Genomic DNA, 24,230 nt, shown 5'->3' on the forward strand with positions numbered 1-24,230 from the left:
CTGTGAAGAATAATGATGTTGAACATCTTTTCATGTTCCTGTTAGCAATCATACATCATCTTTGGAGAAATATCTATTCAAATTCTTTACCCATTTTTTAGTTGAGTTGTTTATTAAGTTGTAAGGATGATTTTTCATATTGTGCATACAAGTCCTTATTTGATATGTGATTTATAGATTTTTCTTTAAGTCTTTGAGTTGTCTTTCACTTTCTTGATACAGCTATCTTTAGAAGCATGCAATTTTTTAATTTTCATGAAGTCCAACTTAACAATCTTCTGCGACTTGTGCATTTGATGGCTTCTTTAGAAATCATTGCCTAATCCAAGGTCACTAGGACTTAGTCCTGTGTTTTTCTCTAAGAGTTTTATAGTTTTAGCTCTTACATTTAGGTCTATGACCCACTTTGAGTTAATCTTTGTGGTATGAGGTACAGGGTCCAAATGTACTTATTTTTTTCATGTGGATATTCAGTTGTCACAGCTGAATTTGTTGAATCTCATCAAACTTGAATTAGAAAATTTATTTTATAGTAAATTCATAAGTACATAATTTAAAAAGTATTCACTAAACTACATTGCTTCATTAGAAAAATGGGGATATATTTCATGTATATTTCTTGGGGGGTATGCATGGTTTTAAAAATAATTAGAGTGCAATTCTGATCAAAAGTCTTCCCAAATTATGTGTTCACTGTCATACTTCTAGAACACAGGCATGCTGGTATGTCCAGAGAAGAGAATAGCTATTGTATTAAGGGTTTAATAAGCACTTAAAACATAATTTAAGTGGGAAGTAGCATTGGACCATTTCTTTGTTTCATTTACATGATTCATATTGAATTCAATTGAATCTTTGGTTCAATAATACTTGAGATTTAGCATTAACTGATCCCAATAAAAGGTAATTTGTGGTTTACTTCCAAAACAACAAATAACAAAAAGAAAGGTGGAAGTCGGGGTGGGTGAATGGGGAGTGTAAGCCTTTTTAAGTAATAGAACAAACTCCCTAAAGTTCATGATGGGAATGGATTGACAGTAAGGCATTTGATAGTCAGTGGGTTTATATAGATTTGATTCCGCCTTAAATGACAAACAATAGTAACAAAAATTATAAAAACCAATTTAAAATTCTCTGTAAATAGCATGCATTACTAATCAAGAACATTTTGGGGGGCAAATGGTCATATATTTAAGTTTTTAAAAAAATTAAATCAGAATTATAAGTGGTGCTTTTCTTAGATAATATAATAGAATATATGAGTGTTCTATTGTTGCATAACAAAGCACCCCCAAACTCAGTGTCTTAAAAAGGCACCATAATTTGTTTTGCTCCCAAATCTTTAATTTGAATAGGCCTCAAGACTTGTTTCTGCTTTATGCAATGTCACTTATGTGGCTTGATTGAGCGGGGGGGAGAGTAATGAAGAGGGAGGTCAGAGAACCCACTTTCAGCATGATGCATACCTAGGAAATTGGCTGGGGGTCTGGGTTCTTCTCCATATAGTCCTCTTCACTGCCACTTGGGCTTTCTCACATGTGGTAGCTGAGTTCTAAGAAAACAAGGTAAACGGTTGTGGCATTTCCATGACCTGTTGCAGAAGTCACCCATAGTCACTTCTGCTATACATATTAGTAGAGACTGTTAAAAAGCCCACCCAATTTCAAGGGTAGGAGACAGGAATTCTTATCATGTTGAGGCCATTTTTGAAAAATTTAATCTACCACAAGTATATAACATTACTAAGAAGTCCTTTGGAAAAATAATTTTTAATATTCAGAAATTAATAGGGGAAAGCTAAAAGTAAATTAAAGTATCACCTGAATAAGAAACTAAATTTCTTTCTATTTAATTCTCAATAGTTTATTTTCAACTGATTCTATTAAAATTTCTGAAACTTTGGATAATCTCAATGTATAGTTAGTTCAGTTGTGCAAATAAAGGAGGAAATCCCAACATGAATTATGTAGGTATCAAAATGCAGTTATTCTCAGATATATACAAAAGATATGCATTGAGTCAAAGGTTCACAAAACCACATAGTTTGGTGATTTACTTGGTGGACTTATAAGACACTGAGTATGCCAAGAGCTATGATGTATTACAGCAAACTCAGCAAAGGTAGAAAGCACATGGGGCAAAATCGGAGGAAACCAGGCACAAGCTTCCAAGAGTCTTCTTCCGGTGGAGTAATTCAGCATGTGCTGAATACTTGCAGCAACAAACTGACAGCACATGTGATTGTTGTTTATCAGGGAAGTTCATCCGAGATTCAAAATGCAAGATGTTATATGTTTGCTTTTTCAACACCCAAGGTTTTTATTGGAGGTTTGTCACATAAGCTCTGTTTTGCATTTACCAAGATTCCAGACTTCCAGAACGAAAGCAGGTGTTCAAAATAAACAGTATTGTTTAGGCAACAGTCAGCTACCCTTATCAGTTAGGGTAGTGGAAACCCTCCTGAAACAGAATTTCCTTGACACCAGCCAAAACAACTAGACAAGCAGGCTTTTCTAAGGATAGCTATTTTAGGCTTGCATTGTTAATTCTTTTCTGTACATACACTTAAAAAATTTATTAAAAAGCATCCTCAAATTTTCAAATTGCTCTTGTTTGACCCTTCCATATGTAGATTTCTGAGTAAGCTCAGTAATTAAAAAAGTAAAAGTTATCAATAAATAAAATAAAACTTGGCCATTATTTTTAAAACCAAGACCAAATATTAGTTTCTGTTAACACTTGAAAACTTCCTGATTATATGAAGTTAAAACTCTCATTAGTTTTATTTAAAGTTTAAATATGCTGTCTGAGTAAAAACAATAATGGGTAGTTAACTTTCCACCACTGTCACCCTCAAATACCTAAGGATTAAGATACTATCTACTGCCCTAGCTGGTTTGGCTAGTGGATAGAGCATCAGCTGTGGACTGAAGGGTCCCAGGTCGATTCTGGTCAAGGGCACATGCCCAGGTTCCAGGTTTGATCCCCAGTAGGGGGCATGCAAGAGGCAGCTGATCCATTATTCTCATCAGTGATATTTCTCTCTCCTTCTCCCCTCCTCTCTGAAATTAATAAAAATATATCTTAAAAAAAAGATAGTACCTACCTTATAGAGTTGATGGAATAAATGAGTTAGCTCCTATATCATTTCCATGAATATAATGATTATGTTTACTGAGAGCAAAATCAGGTAATCTATTTAGAAAAGTTATAATTGTTGGGCCAACAGTCCGAATATGGGAAATAGTGTCTAGTCTAAGTTTTTAAGGGTACACGATTGTCATACCTTTAAAGTACAATAAAAAATTAAAAAAAAAAAAGTACAGTTAGAGTTTGGGGCATTTAGTATTGAACCCAGAAATATTGTCTTCAATCCTAAATTAGCATATCTACATTTAATCATTGGTACCAAGGAGAATATACAGTTCAATAGGATATTTCTACAATCATCTTAATTAAATGCTTAGAAGGAAAAATAATTGCCTTGCTGTTGGTGTTGATTATTGTGTAGCCAGTGATAAAATTATGTTTGGTTAGGAATGTACAAATGGAATTAAAATCTTAGTGGAAGCAAAAAAGTAGTTTTCTAACATTGTTCATTACCTGATAAAATAAGCTTACTTAATAGGGAAGAAAATACACAGGAGTTGCTTAAATGAGAGAATGAAGTTAATATTTTTAACATTTCTCCTTAAGGACCAGTGTAATGCGGAGAAGCACGCAGATGGAATTATAGTAAGTTTAATCTAATCTTTGTTTCCCTTTAATTCTGCAGAGCATTATAACCAGTTATGTCAGGAGAAGCCTGAATTTCTTCTTCTTTTTCAACGCAAATTCTTCTTTTCACCTACTCATTGCTTTTTGTTGTTTACTCTTGCAATTTTCCTTGAGCTCCTAAAGTTGCCCATCTTTCAGCAATCATTTGGAGGGGAAACGTTGATCTTAACATTTTTCTAAATGTCGGTCCAGATTGAATCACTTTGCATGTGTTAACTTGAAGGATTAATCATGGTATGAATATGCATCTTTTATGACTAAATAAGGCATAACTCACAATGCTGCATTTCTAGTCAACTTTGTTCTCAAATGAAAGCAGAGGGGGAAGGGTATATTGAGACACATCTTAATCTATTTAAATATGTTTATAGATTTATTTTCTCATCTTTGTGAGTGTGTGTGTGAACTAGCATTGATACTGTATTATTGCATTTTTGTTGGAACATAAACTTTTTGATTTACAGACATCTTCTTTCCTCCTCCTCGGTTTATTTTTTTACTCTTCCCTTATGTTCAACTTCCTCTCTATAAAGAAAAGAAAATGTTATTGTTCCCAGCTGGAAATAAAAATTAGAGATTAAAGGTTTGTAGTTTGAGCTACCCTAGTTTTATGGTAACTCAGTGACTTCTGTTCAGACTGTGTTTCTGAAGCAGTCTTTTCTTTGTCTTAAGACTTGACAAATGACACTTGTCTGAAATCTGGAATCTTCAAAGCCATCTCATGATTATACAATACTTAAAAAGATGTTTTCTTTATATTTGGGTTAAAATGAAAAAAAAACCAAACACTTAAATATCCATGATGTTTGCATATTTTTAAGAAAGCAAAGATAAAAGAAATATTTTTAAAATTTGAATTAAACACATTAGAATTTTTATTTCTCTTTTCACAATGTGAGTTCAAAGTTTGAATCATGATGATATAATACAATTATGTGGTATAAATGCAATGTAATATAATCTTTCTTCCTGAGATATCAAATAAGTTTGTAATCCTCATGGAAAAAGACTGTATATGTTGTCTAGCATTTCATGGTCCCCAAAGACCCTAAGGAAAATCATGTTGTCAATTGCTTTATCTCTTTTCCCTCTAACCAAAATTAGTTACTTTTATATTAAAAACTAGTTTTAGAAAGCATTCAAAAAATGTTTGATCATTTGCAATTAAAACACCTAGATTCCCTAACTATAGGAAATCTAAACTTGCAGAAAACAAACATTTAAATCATTTTTTTGGGGATGATTGCATTTTTCCTTGAGTTTTTATTTTTTATTTTTTTATTTATTTTTTATTTTTTAAATATATTTTATTGATTTTGTACAGAGAGGAAGGGAGAGAGATAGAGAGTTAGAAACATCGATGAGAGAGAGTCATCGATCAGCTGCCTCTTGCACACCCCCTACTGGGGATGTGCCCGCAACCAAGGTACATGCCCTTGACCGGAATCGAACCCGGGACCTTTCAGTTCCCAAGCCGACGCTCTATCCATTGAGCCAAACCGGTTTCGGCGAGTTTTTATTTTTAAGAAAGAAAGGATTTAGGGCCTTGGACCTAGACTGCTAGGACCTAGCCTTGCCATTCACTAGCTTTGACCTTAGGCAAGTTACTTAACCTTAGAGTTTTAGTTTCCTCTAGGAAGAAAAGTTACTAGTTCTACCTCAGAAGGTTTATAAGGTGCAGACTGAGCTCACAGTACCCCATAGTGTTAGTTATACGTACATTTATGCATATATAATTATATATTGCATGAGTTTGTTAATGTCACAGGAGATTAGGTCTGTAGGTTATCATTTGTTTACATTTCTCACACTCGGCAAATTCATTTGAAAGCAAGTTGTAGAATGTAAGTTGACGTATTTTAGCTTGAAGTTGATTGACCAATTACTTTTATTGTTCCCTTCCTACCCCAGGCCTTCACTGAACTGTTCTCTGTGTCCATGGGCTTAGTGTAGCCTTTTCTAGGTGGTGGATCTAAACCTTACTCTGGCAGAGACCTTTGTTTGAAATCCTCAATTTCTTCATGTAAAAATGCACCAGTAAGCTATGGTTTTTAAAATGTTATCATGCTGCAGAATAATTTCTTGGTTTGGAATCAGAGAAACCTGAACTTTTTCTCTCTCCAAAAATCATAACTATATGTTTATGTTTTTCAAATCCTAAAAAAAAGAAAAATCTTCCCACACACAACTCATTTCAAATAGAAGATACATCTCTTTGCCTTGAGTGATTGTAAAACTATGTGCCTGTGTATGCAGTAGACAGTGATAGGAGGGGGGTGGCAGCAGTATGGAATGGAAAGATAAGATCCTCTGGTGCTGGTACATTAGCTAGTCATAGGTATAATACTTAACACCAAAGCAAGAGAGCATTTCTCTTCAGCAGATAGAGAAACAATGCTTGTGGTGAATTTAAAATTTGAGAAGCACTGAACTGAATTGAATTGAGAGGTTATTGTTTTGGCTTCCTGAAATCTTGCCACACCATTATATAACGCTTACCAAGTTTTTCCATTTAGCTTTACCTTCCTTATAATACAGAAATTCATTCGTTCATTTTTCCTCCTTACTATTGCTTTTAAAATAATAATAATAATAATGAGAAACTTATGCATAGAAAAGCTGTTTCATTTCCTCTTCGTATTTTCATCGGCCTATCTATATAGCTACCTTCAGGACTTTGCTGTCAGAAATATGGGCAATTTCATACATTTGGGAGGGTCAGCGTTGAAAGGGCATTTAATTAAAAATAACTATAATGTGTTTCTTTATCTCAGAGTACTATTAATCCTGTAGATGCAATATATCAACCTAATTCCTTGGAACCTGTGATCAACACAATGCCTTCCCAGTCTGTCTTACCTCCAGGTATAGTATTTGGAAAAATGTTTCACAGACTCGTTGCTGAGAAAAAACATAATTTGTATGACTGTTGTAGTAATCTTTGCGGGCTCTTTCTTTTTCTTTTAATAAATAAAAATAAAAACATACAGCCGAAAATGAACTGGAAAATGATAGTATTTTAAATATTGGGGCTTTTTAAGTACAATGAAAGGGCTTTCGGTTTTCAGAGTGAGATGGAAAATAGACATGGTTACTAAGACCTGGATTAGCTGATGGGACAGAATGCTATGACTCAGGATTTATGGCCACCAAGGGAACTAATATACCTTGATCTGCTTGAAGGCAATCCAGGAATATTCTATTTTGGGATATTCTTTATAGCTTTGAATAATACAAATGGTTTCTTCGTGGTGAGCTTTAAGATAATGAGAAAGGGAAGAATAAAATTTGTTATGTCTACCAATTAAATAGACTTGTGTATTTTTAAGTATAGAGTAATAAGTAGTGTTACCAGCTATACTGATTTCTTTGACTTTTTTGTTACATCCAATATAACTGTTCTTTTTTTTAAAATTCCTCACCTGAGGATATTTTTCCATTGATTTTTTTAGAGAAAGTGGAAGAGAGAGGGAAAGACAGAGAGAAATATTGATGTGAGAATAACAATCGATTGGTTGCCTCCTGCATGAGCCCACCAGACCCCGGGCCAGGGTGGAGCCTGCAACCCAGACATATGCCCTTAACCAGAATTGAACCCGGGACCCTTCCATCCACAGGCTGATGTTCCACGGAGCCAAACCAGCTAGGGCGTAATCGTGTTCTTAATAATGACATGGTTCAGTCAGAGATGGTAGTGGAAAAAAGAAATGACTTTTTAAAAACTACTTATGAGGATGTGAAATCTTTTTCTGAATGTTTATATGTCCTTAGGAGAATGAGATAACATCTCTCATGGACTAAAACAGAGATAACCTGCCCCCAGATATTATATGGTTTGATGCTTGGAAACACTTTATCATCAGAAGTGTTTGATGTTTTTACAGAGCAGTTGTACTGAGATACTGGCCTATCAGGACTGGTCTCTTGATATCCTGCCTAGTGTCTTGAGTTTAAAGGGGATGGGATGTCAGAGAGGAGTAGCATGGAAGTTGACTTAGTAGAATATAGTTTTAGAAATTACTGATCTTTGGGCTTATGAATCCCACACAATTCCAGTTAACAGAGTTATGTTTAGGCTATTTCTCTAATTTATTTCACATGTTCAAATCTCCTAGAATCTGCTCAGTTGTGTAAATCAGAGCAGCGTCCATCTTCCCTACCAGTTGGACCTGTATTAGCTACCTTGGGACATCATCAGACTCCAACACCAAATAGTACAGGTACAGATTTATATAATTCCTTTACTTCTTATAACTCCCCGTTTACATTTAAGATTTATATTTGCTTACTAATGGGGAAAGGCTGAAGAAATGTGTTGTATCTTTCTGTTGGAGATAACATATTTTTGCTATTACAGTTCTGTACATAAAGTACTTTATGATTTAACCAGAAGCTTTAGTAAAATTAAAATTTAAGTAAAGTAGAATATTATAGGATTTTGTTTTTTTGTTTACTGTATGGTTTATTTTGAAGATTGACTCTTGAAAACTACTCAAGTTAGACTGAATACTTTCTCAGTAATCAGAAAATATGAAGCATAGAGAACAAAAGCTGAAAATCTTTACTCTGTCATTTGTGTACGTGTGTATACATATACCTATGCTTTGTATTTTTATTGTTGTTTTTTTTAACCTAAATGAGATCTTGTGTGTCTGTGACTTTCTTTTTTCATTTAACAGAGAACATTTAGAGAGCTTTTCATGTTCATACAGTTCTAACATTCTTTTTACAGCTACCTAAATAGGTATTAGCTCTTTTTCCACTGATGGACATTTAGGTTATTTCCAGTATTTTCTTACTATTAGCAAAATTTAAGTGAAATATCCTTGTACAACAACTTTAAGCATGAGTGGCCAAAAAAGGGGCTACATACCAAATCTGACAATATTAGGGGAGGCTTGCATGGTGGGCTTACAAACTCAGACCAAGAGTAAAACCACAGGATGCTCTGAACATAAAAATTCCTACGTAAAAGTGAGTCATGTCAGGTGATCACATCTTAGGCCTGTAGCTTTCTTGACAAAGGTCAACCTTTACCTTAAAATAAGCCTGTTACTGTCTTTTGGCATCTAAGATAACATACCCTTGGAATGTCAGAGTAACTTTCTATATCTGAACTCCACAGACTACACACCCACCACAGAAATCCTCACCAAAGCATATGTTTCTTAATTTCAGAGAAAGAAGAGAGAGAGAGAGAGAGAGAGAGAGAGAGAAAGAAACATAAATCAGTTGCCCCCTGTGCATGCCCAGGATTAAACCTGAAATTTAGGTATGTGCCCTGATCAGAATCAAACCTGAAACCTTTTGGTGTATACAACAACGCTCTAACCAACTGAGCCACCAACCCAGGGCAACCTCATGCTCATTTTAAAAACTACCTGTGTACTATGTTGTTGATTATGTCAGAATGTTAAAACCACAGCCAAAATTTGCCCTTTTTGGAAATATAAACTAGTTAGAAACTTTGAAAAAATGAGTTCTCTTTCTTATGTACATTTACTTTAAGATAATTAATTATAAGTAGTAATAATTTAGGATAAATTATTTCAGAGGAAGATATTCTAAACATATCTTTGAGTTGGTGAATTTAAAGAAAATTTAAATTTAAATTAGTATCTAATTTATGTCTTTTTTATTTCAGCCTAATTTCTTCATTTTTTTTCCATCTTTCTTTCCTTTACCTCTTTTACTAATACAAAAAAGAAATATGGAACAATTGGGAAAACAAATATTAATCCTTTTCTTTCATAAGGAAAACTCAGTTCTTTCGTTTGCAGTTCCCATTCAAACTCATTTTCTTCTTGGACACATTTTACCTGGAGTAATTACCTTGAGTATTTGCATTTTAATCATTTTAATTCCTGGTCTTTTTTTGTTGTTGGGATAAAGTTTCTCATCTTATTGCTCTCTGTTGGGGAGGCGGGTAGGGAGAGAGAATTAAAAGATTTGCTAAGAGAAACTATCTTTGGCATTTCCACAATAAGCATCACTGCCTTTTTAGTTGGCAAACATTTGTGTTATGGTTTGTTTTGTTTTGTTTTGTTTTGTTTTTTAAATATATTTTATTGATTTTTTACAGAGAGGAAGGGAGAGAGAGATAGTTAGAAACATCGATGAGAGAGAGTCATCGATCAGCTGCCTCTTGCACGCCCCCTACCAGGGACGTGCCCGCAACCCAGGTACATGCCCTTGACCGGAATCGAACCCGGGACCCCTCAGTCCGCAGGCCTACGCTCTATCCACTGAGCCAAACCAGTTTCGGCCATTTGTGTTATGTTTTTAAAGTATCTTTATAAACATGGCAACTGAAGTGGCATGGGGATGTGCTCTAACTATTGGGAACAGACTAAACATGCATGTATGGCTCTGGATTCATTTTTATTGCTGCTGTTCTCAATTTTTTCTAGAACTATGGCCTTGGCTTTTAGATGGCTGTCAGTGACTTAAATTTAATTTCCACCAGGCACCTGTAGCCGTTTGGCATAAATTGCCTGATAGCCTTTATTGACTGATTGGTTGATTTCAGAGAGGAAGGGAGAGGAGAGATAGAAACATCAATGATGAGAGAAAGAATCATTGATTGGCTGCCTCCTGCCCGCCTCCTACTGGGGATCAAGCCCGAAACCCAGGCATGTGCCCTTGACTGGAATCAAACCTTGGGCCCTTCAGTCTGCAGGCCAACACTATATAATGAGCCACACCGGCTAGGGCGCCTAATAGTCTTTAGATGCTCAATAAACCTTTGTTAAGTTTATCTCAGCTCTTCATTGCTCCTATTGATACTTTCATGGCTTATTACTTTATTACCAGACAATGAAGCAGATGATCATCACAAAGACAGATGTCTGTTAATTTCCGTTTTCTTATTTGAACTTTGGAAGAATAAACAGATGCTCCTCCTGGTCTCTTCCTTTTCTGCATTCTTTCCATAGTAGCCCTGTGTTTTTCTCTGCCCCTGAACCCCAGGCACCTTAGACTCAGGTGGAAAAGAGGTGATGAGTTTGGATGGTGAGTGGAGAACTTTGGTGTTTTCACGTGCCCACCAAACATTGACTAGAAAAGAATGTGATATTCTGAACACTTTTCAAAATACTTATGTGGTTTTTAATATTTTTTTTCCATTTTGCATTCTTATTGGCTCAGTGCTGCATTTTTTTAGGTTCTGGATCTACTATCTATAATAATAAAAGCCGGGGCTGTGAGGGCCGAGGCAGCTGCCATGCCACGGCTGCGAGGGCCGAGCCCTGAGCCCCTTGCATGAATTTCATGCATCAGTCCTCTAGGATAAAATAAGAGCCCCTGGCTTCCCTTTGGTGCTGGGTATCTTTGATGGGACTTCCAATATCACAGCTCACACGTTGTAGTTATAATCAGAAGACTCCCTTCCTAATATCACTAGTAAAGATAATTATAGAATGGGGACAGCATTTTTTTTCTTTCATTTATTTAAAAGACTATGTCCCACTGTGACTCCGTGGTTGAGTTGGTCGGAGTGTTGGCCCGAAAGGTTGTGGTTCAGTTCCTGATCAGGGCACATCCCTAGGTTGCAGGTTTGATGGGGGACGAGTATAGGATGCAACTGACTGATGTTTCTTTCTTAAATCGATGAGAATTCTCTCTCTCTTTTCCTCTCTAAAATCAATAAAAATGTATCCTCGGGTGAGGATTTAAAAGAGCCAAAAAAAAACAAAACAAAAACCACCTTATTTTTTAGTGTAATTTGCCTTTTTGTCTAAATATTAATTTTCTTTACAAATAGTATAAGGACTTCTACCAATTTAAGCTCTCTTAATTTTAGAAAGATCTGCATTCATCCCATCTTCCTAATTTCTTCCTCTTTATGACCAACTTTGTCCCCTAATTAAAAACTTTTTAACTTTCTAGGCAGTGGGCACTCACCACCTAGTAGCAGTCTCACTTCTCCAAGCCATGTCAACTTGTCTCCAAATACAGTCCCGGAGTTCTCTTATTCTAGCAGTGAAGATGAATTCTATGATGCTGATGAATTTCATCAAAGTGGCTCATCCCCAAAGCGCTTGATAGAGTAAGTGGATGAACTAAGTATGTGTTTAAACAACTCTCCTGGTTTTTAAAAGTGCAATTTCATTTTGAAACTGGTTTTAATGACAGGCTCCCTTAAAAATTATTTGGAAAAAGTAAGAAAGACAGTTTTGTTTTTTTAATTGACGTATTGAACAAAGCCTGTTCTATGAGAATGCTGATTTTACTCCTAACTTAATTCAAATGGGATAAATTAGCATCAGCTGCAGTAATATGCCAGTATTGTTCATGGAACTCTGGGCCTTATTTCTCTAGCACCAACATTAGGAAAGGGTCAAATGAGAATGAATAAACTAGGAGATATATACAAAACCTCAGTTCTCGAACTTAATTTGTTCCAGAGGCTGTTCTAAAAGAGATTTGCTCAAAAACCGAAACATTTTCTCCCATTAGAAACAACGTAAATTCACTTAATCTGTTCCAGACCCACAAGTGATTCTCTGTTTTAACCTTTTTTATATACAGTCCATGTCCAATGAACTATTTAATTTATAAAAACTTATCGTGTTAGCCTTGAACGTTTTTCATATATGTATCACTGCCTCCGAAATGCTGTCACTGGCTAACTCCTTTTTTATTTTTTCCCCCAAATCCATACCTATTCAACTGCCTATGGTGGTAGTTTTGTGAGCACTTCCACACCCGTAGCAACATTAACACTCTTTTGATGGCCTCTTCGTCTTTTAAAATTGTGCTAATGGGGTATTTCCAGCAACAAAATCATTTCTCCTTTGTCATGCTGAGATATCAGCATGAAAGGGTTGTCAGGTCAAAAACAACCTAGACATTTTTTTCCTGTGAATAACTTGGGCAAGAGATGGGAAACGTTTTGAGAACTGAGGTGTGACAGTACTTGTTTTTGTATTAGTGTGGAGAGCTAGCTATGGTAGGTGGAGGTGGAAAAAAGATCCAGTCTTTGCCCCTGGGAACTCACTGTCTTTTGGGGAAGAAACAGACATTTATAATCTAACTAGAGGCCCTGTGCATGGATTCTTGCACTGGTGGGGTTCCTTTGCGTAGCCTGCAGGAATCCGGCCGAAACCAGCAGTCCAACACTACTTGCTTGCTGCTCCTGCCAAGTCGCTCCTGCTCATTCTGGCCCTCTTGCACCTACCACCCTGACTCAGTAGGCTTGCTGCAGTCTCTAGGTTGTGGTGGCCAGCCATGAGCCCAATCAGTTAGCTGAGTGGTGCTCCTGCTGTGGGAACGCACTGACCACCAGGGGGCAGCTCCTGTGTTAAGTGTCTGCCCCCTGGTGGTCAGGGTGCATCATAGCGACCAATCATTCAGTCCTTTGGTTGCTTAGGCTTTTATATATATAGATGGCATACGTGCTACAATAAGAATAAGCACTGTAAGCCATTGGAGCATTTTGAAGTCCTGAGAAGTCAGAGAAGGATTCACAGAGGAGGGGAGAGGATGTGATCCTAAGGTTCCTGTGGACGAGGAGAGAAAAGGGACATTGCAAGAGAGGAGGGGGAAGTGGAAATGTCCCCATGGAGGTGGAACCCTGTTAAGATAGGTCTGGAGTCTAGGGGAGCTTGCTTGGCTGTAGCGTAAGTTGTGGAGAGTGGTTAAAAAAAGATAACATAAGAGGTTGGCAAGGGCCAGATGCTGAAAGCCCTTTAGCCTTTTACCAGTTTTGAACATTTTCTCACTAGTGATGGAAGTTGCTGGTCAGGTCTACATTTTGGAAAAACAGTATAGAATTGAAATAGTATAGTATTAAATTCAGTGGGGCTGCATAACAGGTAGGGAGACCAGCCAAAACAGAATATTAAGTCGAGAAATCTTGACAGCCTGAGCCAACTTAATAGCAAGGCAGTGGAGAGAAGTGTGTGAATTCCAGAGATAATAAGTAGGCAGACTTTGATAGATACTGATTATGGGTTTCCCCTTATTAGAAAACTAGGTGCACGAAAATTTGTGCAAGAGTAGGTCTTCCTTCCCCTGGCTGCTGGCACTGGCTTCCCTCGGCTCCCGGGATCTGGGACCTGGGCTGCTTCCCTCCTCCAGCCTCCAGCAGGCACCCTGGACCCGGGCTGCTTCCTTCCAGCCTGGCTTCGTCAGGAAGGATGTCTGAAATGACGTCTGGAAGACATCTGGTCTAATTAGCATATTACCCTTTTATTATACTATCTAATAAAGGAGGAATATGCTAGTTGACCATCATATCCTCACAAATATGGCGGCGCCCACAGCCAATAAAGAGGGAATACGCTAATTGACTGCTACACTTTCAAAGATGGCGCCGCCTAGTCCCCTCAGCCCCATTGGGGTGTCAGGCACACTGCATGGCCAGGCCCGCCACCAGGCAGGTCTGGCCATTCTGCACACCTGCCTCTAAAGTCTCCCAGTCCCATCAGCACCCCCAGCCACCCAGGGCCAGTTCTAGGCACAGGCAAGCTTCGGATGGCGGCTGCCAAGGGCCGCCTGAGGCTCAGGTAACCAGGGTCAGCTGAGGCTTGTGCTGCCGGCAGTGGCAGCAACAGAGGTGTGACGGGGGCTTCGCCTTTCCCTGATCACTGGGTCATCTCCTGCCCCTGTGGGCTCCTGGACTATGAGAGGGGGCAGGCTGGGCTGAGGGGACCCCCTCTCCAGTGCTTGAATTTTCATGCACCCAGCCTCTAGTTATAGATATTTGACTTCTTTTATATCATCAAATCAAAGCTAGATAACAAACTATTATACAGAAAAGGCTTTTTTTACATTTAGAGTCATTTACATGATAGCTGATAAGCAAAATACTTAGCCCTACTAATACATTGATGGCTGTAAGACTGGATTCTGGAATCTTAAGAATAGGTTCTATATCTGTTTTGCCTCAAAGGTGTGTGATCTTGGTCACATTATTTATAACCAATGTAATTCTTCCTTATATATATAAAATGAGGACAATAATGGTTTCAACTTCAGGAATTATTGCGGATATTTAAATGAGAATAATCTATCTTGTCTGGCCTGTAACAAGCACTCGATAAATGGTATCTTTTAGAAAGCAAATTATTATAACACTTATTTGCTTTAATATTCCTATGTTTGTTATAGATATAGTTGGCTTCTATTTTTTTTTAATATATTTTATTGATTTTTCACAGAGAGGAAGGGAGAGGGATAGAGAGCTAGAAACATCGATGAGAGAGATACATCGACCAGCTGCCTCCTGTACAACCCCCATTGGGGATGTGTCCGCAACCAATGTACATGCCCTTGACCGGAATCGAACCTGGGACTTTTCAGTCCGCAGACTGATGTGCTATCCACTGAGCCAAACCAGTTTCGGCTGGCTTCTATTTTTTGTTGGGCATTTTTTCCAACACTCCGGCTTTCTCAGTAATTGGAACTACTGTTATACCTTGGGATTTGCTGTGTGAGACATTACACATTTGGAAATGATTGTATGTGAATTTTTAAGTTTATCATCAGCCAGTCCGTAGATCTTGAACTTCGTTATTTGTTTTAATAAGAAATACTGTGAAGGACTCTAGTACTTTTAAGTGTGCACATGAACTGAAAAGTATAATATTCATATATAATTTCATAATAACGGTCCAAAATTTCAAAATTTATAAAGGAAAATGACTATATTGGATCAGAAAATTTTGGATCAAATTCAACTTTTAAATGTGGAAAAAATGAAATATATGTGATCTAGGTGAACACATACTTTTAAGACAGGATACTTCAGTTAAGGAAAAGCATCTACAACTCAAAAAGGCCTGCTTAACAGAAAGGGTTTGATGTAGCATGTCCGTTTCTTAATGTATATAGGGAAATAAACTAAGGAGAAGCCATTATTTACTAGTTGGCTAGTAAGAATTTTAATTTTAAAAAATAATTATGATAGTGGGGTTAAAAGAAGATAAGGATTTGTACAAAAATTCCAAAATAAAGTTTGTTGATTTTTTTTATGTGTTCATTGTTTGTTTAAGCAGAATGAAGGACAGTCTCTCCAACTGAACATTAACTTTTATTCTAAACAATGTACAATTGAATATCAAAATGAATTTGTCCTTTAGAATGGTGATTTTCAACCAGTGTGCTGCAATAATTTTTAAAACATGCAATATTTGACTATTTATTCAGGGGCACTGACATCTTTTCTTTTAGAATGTCAAATTTAAAAATGACAGCAGTCAATACAACAATAGTGGTCCGATATGAATGAATCAAAATTATACCTATTTTTTGTCAAATCAACAAAAAATAGAACTTATGTTTTGGTGTGCTGAAAATTTTTAGTAATTTATGTGTGGCATGAGATGAAAAAGTTTGAAAAGCGCTGCTCTGGAAGCATATGAATAACTAACTATATTCAGTAAAAGCTTCCTTATAATCATCTCTGGTAGCCAATCTTCGATCCCAGTTTCAGGGCCCCAATTTTCCTGAAATTTTTATGAAATAGAAAATTTAAAAATGCTTATTACCTATTGTACTGGTAATAGGCATGAATATATTGTCTTCTAACCTGGCCCTATTCATATAGTATTTTCAATACGCAGAGGACCGACTTAATGCAGATTTTCTCCGGCACAGGTGGTTGGTACCCAAAATCCTCCCCACCCCCAAGTTGTTCAAGGGTCAACTGTATTTATGTTGTTTACCTCTGTAGGCACTGAGCGCCCTCTCTCCCTCCCTTCCTCCTTAGAAGCGTCAATCCTTTCCCTGCTCCGTTTGTAAAGACCTGCAGTAGTGATACCTTCTGTGTGAACTATGTTATTGACGAGTATGGTTTTATACATTTATAAACTAGATGACAGGGCATGCTGGAAAGAACTTGTGCTTTGAAGCCAGACATGCATTTGAAATGGCTCTACTGCGTATCAGCTGTGTGACTTCAGGTGGTCATTCTGAGCATCTGTATTTGATGAGAATAATATCTAACTTGTAAACTTGTTGTGGATTCTCTTGTAATTATAATTAAGTCCAGACCTTTAAATTTTTTGGTTTAGTTTATTATGATTAAATTCTATAAAGTTAGCCCATTGAATGTAAGTATTTTCTCTATGCATATCACTTTGTCAAGGCATTGTTTTTTTTAACTATATTCTATCTTTAGTCTTGAACAAGGTAAATTATGAAATGGGTTTTTCCCATTTTGGCCTTTATTGAGCATTTCACTTGGCACAGGCATGGTTTCTAACCTGAGTAAGGAGGAAAAACACAGCACAAATAGATCTAACCTTTGGAAATGCATCTAAAATAACGTACATATTTTAAAGAATTTGGGGTTTTTAGATCAACTGGTTTAAAAGATTGACTATTTTGATGATCTATCCAAGGGTCACAAAACGTTTTGGAGGTAATTTTCATGCAGATCATTTATTTAAATGATAACTTGATTTTTCTTACCTATGTCTTTACTCATATTTTCCATTAACTCAAACCTAGTGAAGTAGACATTAGTTACAGTACCTTGTGATGAATACTACTAAACTACCAAATAAGCAATATTAAGTTAACTAAGGATTTTTGAAAACTAGATTAAAAGAAGGTAAGTAACCAGGACAAACCATGTTTAAATTAGAATAGATACGTTCTAATATTAGAATGTTCGAATAATAGGCAAAGGACGGATAATTTTGAGGGTGAGAAACTTTACAGTGCTCCAATGTTGAAAATTTGTCATTATACATTGTCAAAATCCATAGAATATACAGTGCCAAGAGTGGACCCTGATGTATACTATAGATTTTGAGTGATGATGAGCGTAATATTGATAGTGGGAGAGGTAGATCATATGGGAATTCTTGTACTTTCTACTTGGTTTTGCTGTGAAATTTAAACTGCTCTAAAAAATATAGTTTATTATTAAAATAAAAAATCAAAAGTAGGTAAATAGAACAAACTTTATTTAAATTAGAATATATACATTTTGTACCTATAATTTTATACTGGTTTTGTGTCTGTATCATTTTATAAGTTACATCTGCAATGTGAGAAGTTTTCTATTTTTTTACTTAATAAATAAATTCTGCCTTCGATTCTATTATTGGTGTACAAATACTAATCCTGGGTAAGTTATGTTCACATAGCTGTTGTATAAATAGAGGAAATGCTTTTACACCCTATTAACCAGTTTGTAATAGCAGTTACCATAAATTTACTTGTAAAAAATAATAATGCTTTTTTATTTTGTAATTTAAAATACAGTGGGGGTTTTTTATGCCTGGGAAAAATGTTAATACCAATGTGGACTTTTATCAAAGGATCTCAAAAAATATAGACAAGACATCTTTCTGAGACTTAAGTAATAGACTTGCCATTTTTGCGGTTCTGGAAATTGTTACCAAGAATTATGACATGCCTACATTTGTGTACAAAGTAACAATATTAGAAAATGAACTTATTTTAAACTTAGACAAAGAAGCAAAACTAATTTTTGATGGCTTCTCAGCATGGTTGAGCATACCCTATGCAAAAAGCATAAGACGAGAGACCCGGCACCACAGTGGGCAGTCTCAGAGTGGGAGCCCCAGGGAGAGTTGAGTTGGAAAGTGTATACCTAATGTATGTACATAACCAGCTAACTCTTAAGAGTCTGACTTGTCAATTGAATATATTAGTTTCAAGTAGCTTTGTAGCTCAACGTCTTACTGTGATTCTTACTTGCTTTTCTAAAAGACTTAAGAAGGTGATCATTATTTTTTTAGTTCCTCTGGATCTGCTTCAGTCTTGACCCACAGTAGCTCAGGAAATAGTCTGAAGCGTCCAGATACCACAGAGTCACTCACTTCTTCCGTGTCCAATGGGACAAGTGATGCTGGTAAGTGACCTCTGAGAATTTAACTTTTTTTTCCTTAAAAGTATTTGTTTGGGAGAAATTCCCAGTACTGGTAGCAGCACAGATTGGCCCTTTTCCACCAGTCTGAGAAGATCTCTTTTGTTTTAGATCTTTTCGATTCCTATGACGACAGAGATGATGAAGGGGAGGCGGGATCGGTGGAAGAGCACAAGAGCGTTATCATGCATCTCTTGTCACAGGTTAGGCTTGGAATGGATCTTACTAAGGTAAGAATCAAATTTGGCATTTGCTGTCTTAATTTGTGGATTTCTTAGTGATTGTGTGGTGAGTGCGCCTGCAAATATAGTATAATGACATAACTTCTATTTATACTTTTATTGTGATTTTATATATATTAGATGAATAAACTGAGCATTTTAATAAATGAATTAAATAAGTAAAGTTGGAATAATTTCCTAGAGATAATATGGATGGATGAAGATTTGGATTTTATTGGGGGCAAACAGGGACTAGTATTGGGCTTGGTTAGTGGTTTGGACAAAAACTAAAGCAGTATAGTGCACACAAAATCAAAATGAGCAGAGTTCTGACCTTGGGGTTATAGGAGCTATGCTAACAACCTACCTCACCTATTATCAAACCGTAATGATCTTTAGGTTCTTTATATGCAAAGTGGACACACTCACTCCAGAGTTGTAAGGATTAGAACAGATAATGAATGGAAAATTGTATGACACACATTCAGCCATACAATTACTGTGGCCTGGATTTACTAGTAAATCTGAATCTAATCTTTGTGCTCTTGAGTGCCGGATTGATTTAGGAGACTAGTGTACAGTTGCCTTTATATATCTCTGCCACTGTGCTAACAGCCTCGTCCTTGCACGTAATTCTCACCACAACACTACAAAGTAGGTGTTATTGTTCATTCATTTTATTGATGAGGTAACTAAAACTCATGGAGGTTAAGTAACTTGGATAAATCCTATTAAGTAGCAGAAGTGAGATTCTGATCTGGTCTGTGATTTCAAAAGCTATAATCTTTCCACGCTGCCTCTTATCTTAAAGAGTTGAACTGTAATAGCTTTCTATTGGTTAAGTTATTCTACCCAACTTTAGAAAGTTAATAACATTCAGGAGTCTTGCTTTTATTATGACCAGGTCAAATTATAGTCTTTGTCAGTGTGAGCTTCATTTTGATTTGGATTTAGAGGGTAATTAAGAAAAAAACTAATCCATAATATTTACTACTTAAGTATCTAAAATAAAACCTTCATAAGGATAGAATTTAACTTGTGGGACCCAACATACTTGCCAGGAATGTTCCAGATAAGAGAATATTTGTAGGAGTTTGCCTCAGTGTTTATTAGATTGCATAATTGCTGGATCAAAAGTTTTACTTCACATTTTAAAGTCATAACCTATTTTTAGGCATTGACATTTCTTTTTTTTCAACATCTTCTACCTTGGTTGGTTTTGGTCTCTAATTATGGAAGACCCACCCAAAGGTAACTTGAAGGATACTAGGTTTATTATCTCACGTATGACAAGTCCAGAAGTAGAGGAGTGAGTTCCGGGGTTGATGCTGTCAGTGGGCCAGCAGTGTGGGAAAGGACCTCCATTCCTCAGTCTCATCCTGCGATGTCAGTTACTTGAGGACACAGATTCATAAGTAGATAAATTTCCCAGTGCATTAATGATGATAGAGAAGCACAAACCACCACCACCACCCCCAAAGTGAGCAAACCCAATTTTGAATTCCCACATGAATAATAGTACAGTGAGAAAATTTCTCACTTTCTTTGAGCTTCATTTTTCTCCCCTGTAAAACAGGGGCAATAATTTCTTCACAATAGGGTGGTTGCACAGTTCAGTAAGATATCGTGTATATAATGCCCAGCAGTCTTAGGCACCCAAAGCTTGTCTAGAGTAGTTTGTTGTTGTCACTCTGAGCCAGCGAGCTAAAGGGAGGTTCACAGCAGAAGTGGCTTTAAAACTTTAGAATCCCTTCTCTGTTTTTCATCTGCTGGGCAGGATACGGGGCATTGCTCAATCAGAGCAGCTTGGGAAGTAGGTATCAGAAGCATGCCAGGGCAGTACTTGGTGGGTGTTACCACGATGAGAATGGGTTTTGGTTTTTTAGCAGTGCGGCAGTCTGTTTCTCTGTAGGGAATATCCTCAAGGCTCAAATGTGTGTGTTTTGCAGGTAGTTCTTCCAACATTTATTCTTGAAAGAAGATCTCTTTTAGAAATGTATGCAGACTTTTTTGCACATCCGGACCTGTTTGTGAGGTATTTGACAATAAACACAGTAGTTTCTTATTGTTGAAGATTTTACCAATAGCTTTATGCCTTTGCAGAATAGATGGGTTCCCGGCCTTTGAAATATTTCTGGATGAAAGGCATTGAATATTTTGTTTATACTAGAGGCCTGCCTTTTTGCTTAGGTTACATGATGGTGGTGGTGTTAGGCAACCAATATGTTAAAAAATCTTAAGAGCCCACTAATAGGTAGCCAGTACTTACAGAGCCACAGCTATAAGCTTATGTGGTCCAGGACTGGTATTCACTGTTAAATTACTTACACATATCCTGATGACGTTCAGTTACCTGAGTTCATCAAACCTCTCTAAAGCACCCATTGTTTCCCAGACACTCTGTGAGCTGGAGAAAGAAAAAGCCAGTGTCTGCCCCTGAGGAGCTTACAGTCTAGTTTCCAGATTACAGACTGATTCATAAACTTTGAATGTAAAAGCTTGTGATAGTAAATATATGTATTATATAAAAGACAGACGTCATCGAAAGGTGGAATTGACTTACACGGAGGTGAGTTGGCATCGCTTTTCAGTGGAAGCAGGAAAATCTTCTTTGTAAGGGGAGTTCTAATCTGTCTTCTCTCATTGCATTTGTTGGTGTTGGGCTGCGGTTTACTAAAGTCAAATACTACAAATCACTGAGAGATCACAGTGGGTGGACTCATTGGCTGACATTGATATGCATGTTTCCATCCTGATGAAGATTTAAGAGAACCATTTTATCAATAGCCGAAAGGAAGAATTTCAATTAATATGACACTGTTTAAATTAATACATAACTTAACAAATAAGATCAAACATTTATTGATAATGTGTAAGTAAAGATGCAAAGTACCAGTTATTCATTAGATACAGGTTCGAGATTTAAGGGTAGTCTTTATGTATGAGAATTTAAACTTTGAGGTCCCTTAGAGGAACCATTTAAAAATATTTAAAAGTACAGCTAAAATTCTAGTAAATAAGATTAAGTGGAATTCTAAAAATACTAAATCCAAAAAAGGAAACAATGGAACATGTAACAAAGGGGACAAATAGAAAACAAATACTGTACTAGGTGGTAGAGTTAAACCCAGCTCTATCAGCATTGACGCTAAATATAAATAACATGCATACTCCATTTAAGAGTGATTCTCAGAATGGATAAAAAAAAAAAAAAAGCAAGATCCAACTGTATGCTATTTGCAAGCAGGAGATTTTAAATATGAAGTAGAAGAATGGACAAAGACATAGGCAAAACACATATAACAAAGCTAGTGTCACTTGTATTAGTATCAGACAAAGAAGAGTTTTTAAGATAAATATTGCCAGAGACATATAGGGATATTTCATATGATTAAGAAAAGGTCAATTTATCAAGAATACATAAGAATCCTAAATGTGTATGTACCTAGTAACACAGCTTCAAAATACATTCAGCAAAAATTGGCTAAACTGAATGGGAAAATAGACAAGTGCACGATTGTGGTTGGAAATTTCTCAGGAACTGATTGAACAGTAGCTCCCTGCATGCACTGCTCCCATCTCACCCCCACGAACATCTGTAAGGCTGTGGAAGAGGCAAACAGCATTACCTGTCAGCTTGGCCTGGTTGACTTTCAGGACACTATCAGTTTGTATAACACAGTCTTTCTGGTACACATGGAACATTCATCAAGAAATATCAGATACTGGGAAGATGTAATAAATTTAAAATCATTGCAACCATACAGAGTATATTCTCTGTCCATGAAAGAGTTAAATTAGAAACCAATAACACAGATACATCTAGAAAATCTCCAACTATTTGGCAACTGAACAGTGCACTCGTATGAAGTTCTGGAACAAGGAAACTAACCTGGGGTACTAGAAACCAGAAACAGTGTTTGCTTCAGGGTGAGGAGGGGATTGCTTAGAAAGGGGGGATAAGGAAACTTGGGGGTAATGGAAATGTCCTGTGTGGTGATTGATTAAACGGATACACACTTCTGTCTCAGTCGCCAAACCACGCGCTTAAGACCAGTGTGTTTAATTATTTCTGTTATGCCTCCATTTTAAAAGGAAACTTTGAGGTAACTCCTGGTGCTGGGTCCTCAGGTGTCTCAGGGTGGGACATGCTGAGGGTTGCTACATCAGCTTGCATCCTGTCAGAAAGCAAAACACAAATTTTGTCTTTCTCCCTTACAGCATTAGTGACCAAAAGGATGCCAGAGACCGAATGGTTCAGGTTGTGAAATGGTACCTCTCAGCCTTCCATGCGGGAAGGAGAGGATCGGTTGCCAAAAAACCATACAACCCCATTTTGGGTGAGATCTTTCAGTGTCACTGGACATTACCAAATGATACTGAGGAGAACACGGTGAGTTCTGCACGGGCATTTTTAATTAGCTTAAATTGTGTACTGATCCACACTCCATTTTGTTTGGAGATAGGAAACAGTGATACAAGTAATGATCAGAAGATGCTCACTACCCATAGAAGAATAGTGTTGTTGAACAGCATATTTTTAATATAAAGAGCAATGGGAAAAGAGGGCATGAGATAAGGATAGAGATTTAGAAATCAGATGATGCAAGACCTTGTGGGCCATAATGATGATGATATGGCTTATCAGGATGTCATTTTTTGTTTTGAAAAGATCTTTTAACGATTTTAGGAAAAAACAAATTAGAAAGGGGCAAAAATAGAGGCGAAGGGGCCTTGGCCATTATTCCAGGAGAGACATGGTTGGTTGAACTGGTAGATGGATTGGGGGGAGGTAAAGGAAAGGGAACAGAGATGAATCCTTGCATGTGGGGCTTCAGCAGTTGATCGGTGCTGTTGGTATTAAGAAGGAAAAGGTTGGATTTGGGGGAGGAAAGATCAGGAACTCATATGTGAAACATCGAGATCGCTCATGATCTCGTAGACATGTGAGTGGAGCTGTCAGTTGGAGCTAGAATTTAAGAGTCTGGAGTTGAAGGGAGGGAGCTAGATTGGAGATGGTGCTTTCGGAGACATTAGGTCGACAACACAGTTAGCGCACAGTGGTAGGTGACTCAGACCTGCGCCCTGGGCTCTCAGCACTTAGAGGTCACTTTGAGGAAAACAACCAGCAAGGAATCCTCAAAGTAAAAGGCCTTGAGGGATTGGGAACAAATCCCCTGGCCCGCAGTGCCTGGCACATAATAGTCTCTCAGTAGACATAACTCTTCATATCTTTCTTTCCCTTTCCAAGTGACACGTTACGTGTAGTCCTTTCTGAAGACAGAGGCAGTCACGCATCTGTTCTTACTCCAGTGTGTGATTCAGCGCCATGTTGAAAGTGTGCCAGGTGCTCTGAGTGTATAGATGGGGGAGCAGTAACCACTGAG

The 24,230-nt window shown here is 37.0% G+C and overlaps 2 protein-coding genes across 11 annotated transcripts in view; one reads left to right on the top strand and one right to left on the bottom strand.

The window, feature by feature from the left end:
* CC2D1B (coiled-coil and C2 domain containing 1B) overlaps positions 1–24,230 on the bottom strand; it is a 502,063-nt gene that overhangs the window by 77,286 nt on the left and 400,547 nt on the right. The gene's annotated exons all lie outside the window — the stretch shown is intronic.
* Positions 1–24,230, top strand: part of OSBPL9 (oxysterol binding protein like 9) — a gene marked incomplete at its 5' end in the record, with an annotated part of 108,616 nt that overhangs the window by 76,741 nt on the left and 7,645 nt on the right. For 6 of the 10 annotated variants that reach the window (XM_084872899.1, XM_084872896.1, XM_084872898.1 and 3 more), the window contains 7 exons: positions 6,552–6,642; positions 7,893–7,997; positions 11,665–11,824; positions 18,495–18,607; positions 18,734–18,852; positions 20,793–20,878; positions 23,065–23,236. In XM_084872899.1, coding sequence (XP_084729025.1) covers positions 6,552–6,642; positions 7,893–7,997; positions 11,665–11,824; positions 18,495–18,607; positions 18,734–18,852; positions 20,793–20,878; positions 23,065–23,236 — 846 coding nt within the window. Of the gene's footprint in view, positions 1–3,696; positions 3,736–6,551; positions 6,643–7,892; positions 7,998–11,664; positions 11,825–18,494; positions 18,608–18,733; positions 18,853–20,792; positions 20,879–23,064; positions 23,237–24,230 lie in introns of all 10 variants that reach the window. The other 4 variants (XM_084872897.1, XM_084872895.1, XM_084872903.1 and 1 more) reach the window with 1 other exon arrangement.

This window comes from Pipistrellus hanaki (assembly GCF_964339955.1).
Source record: "Pipistrellus hanaki genome assembly, chromosome: 2".
NCBI lineage: Eukaryota > Metazoa > Chordata > Mammalia > Chiroptera > Vespertilionidae > Pipistrellus > Pipistrellus hanaki.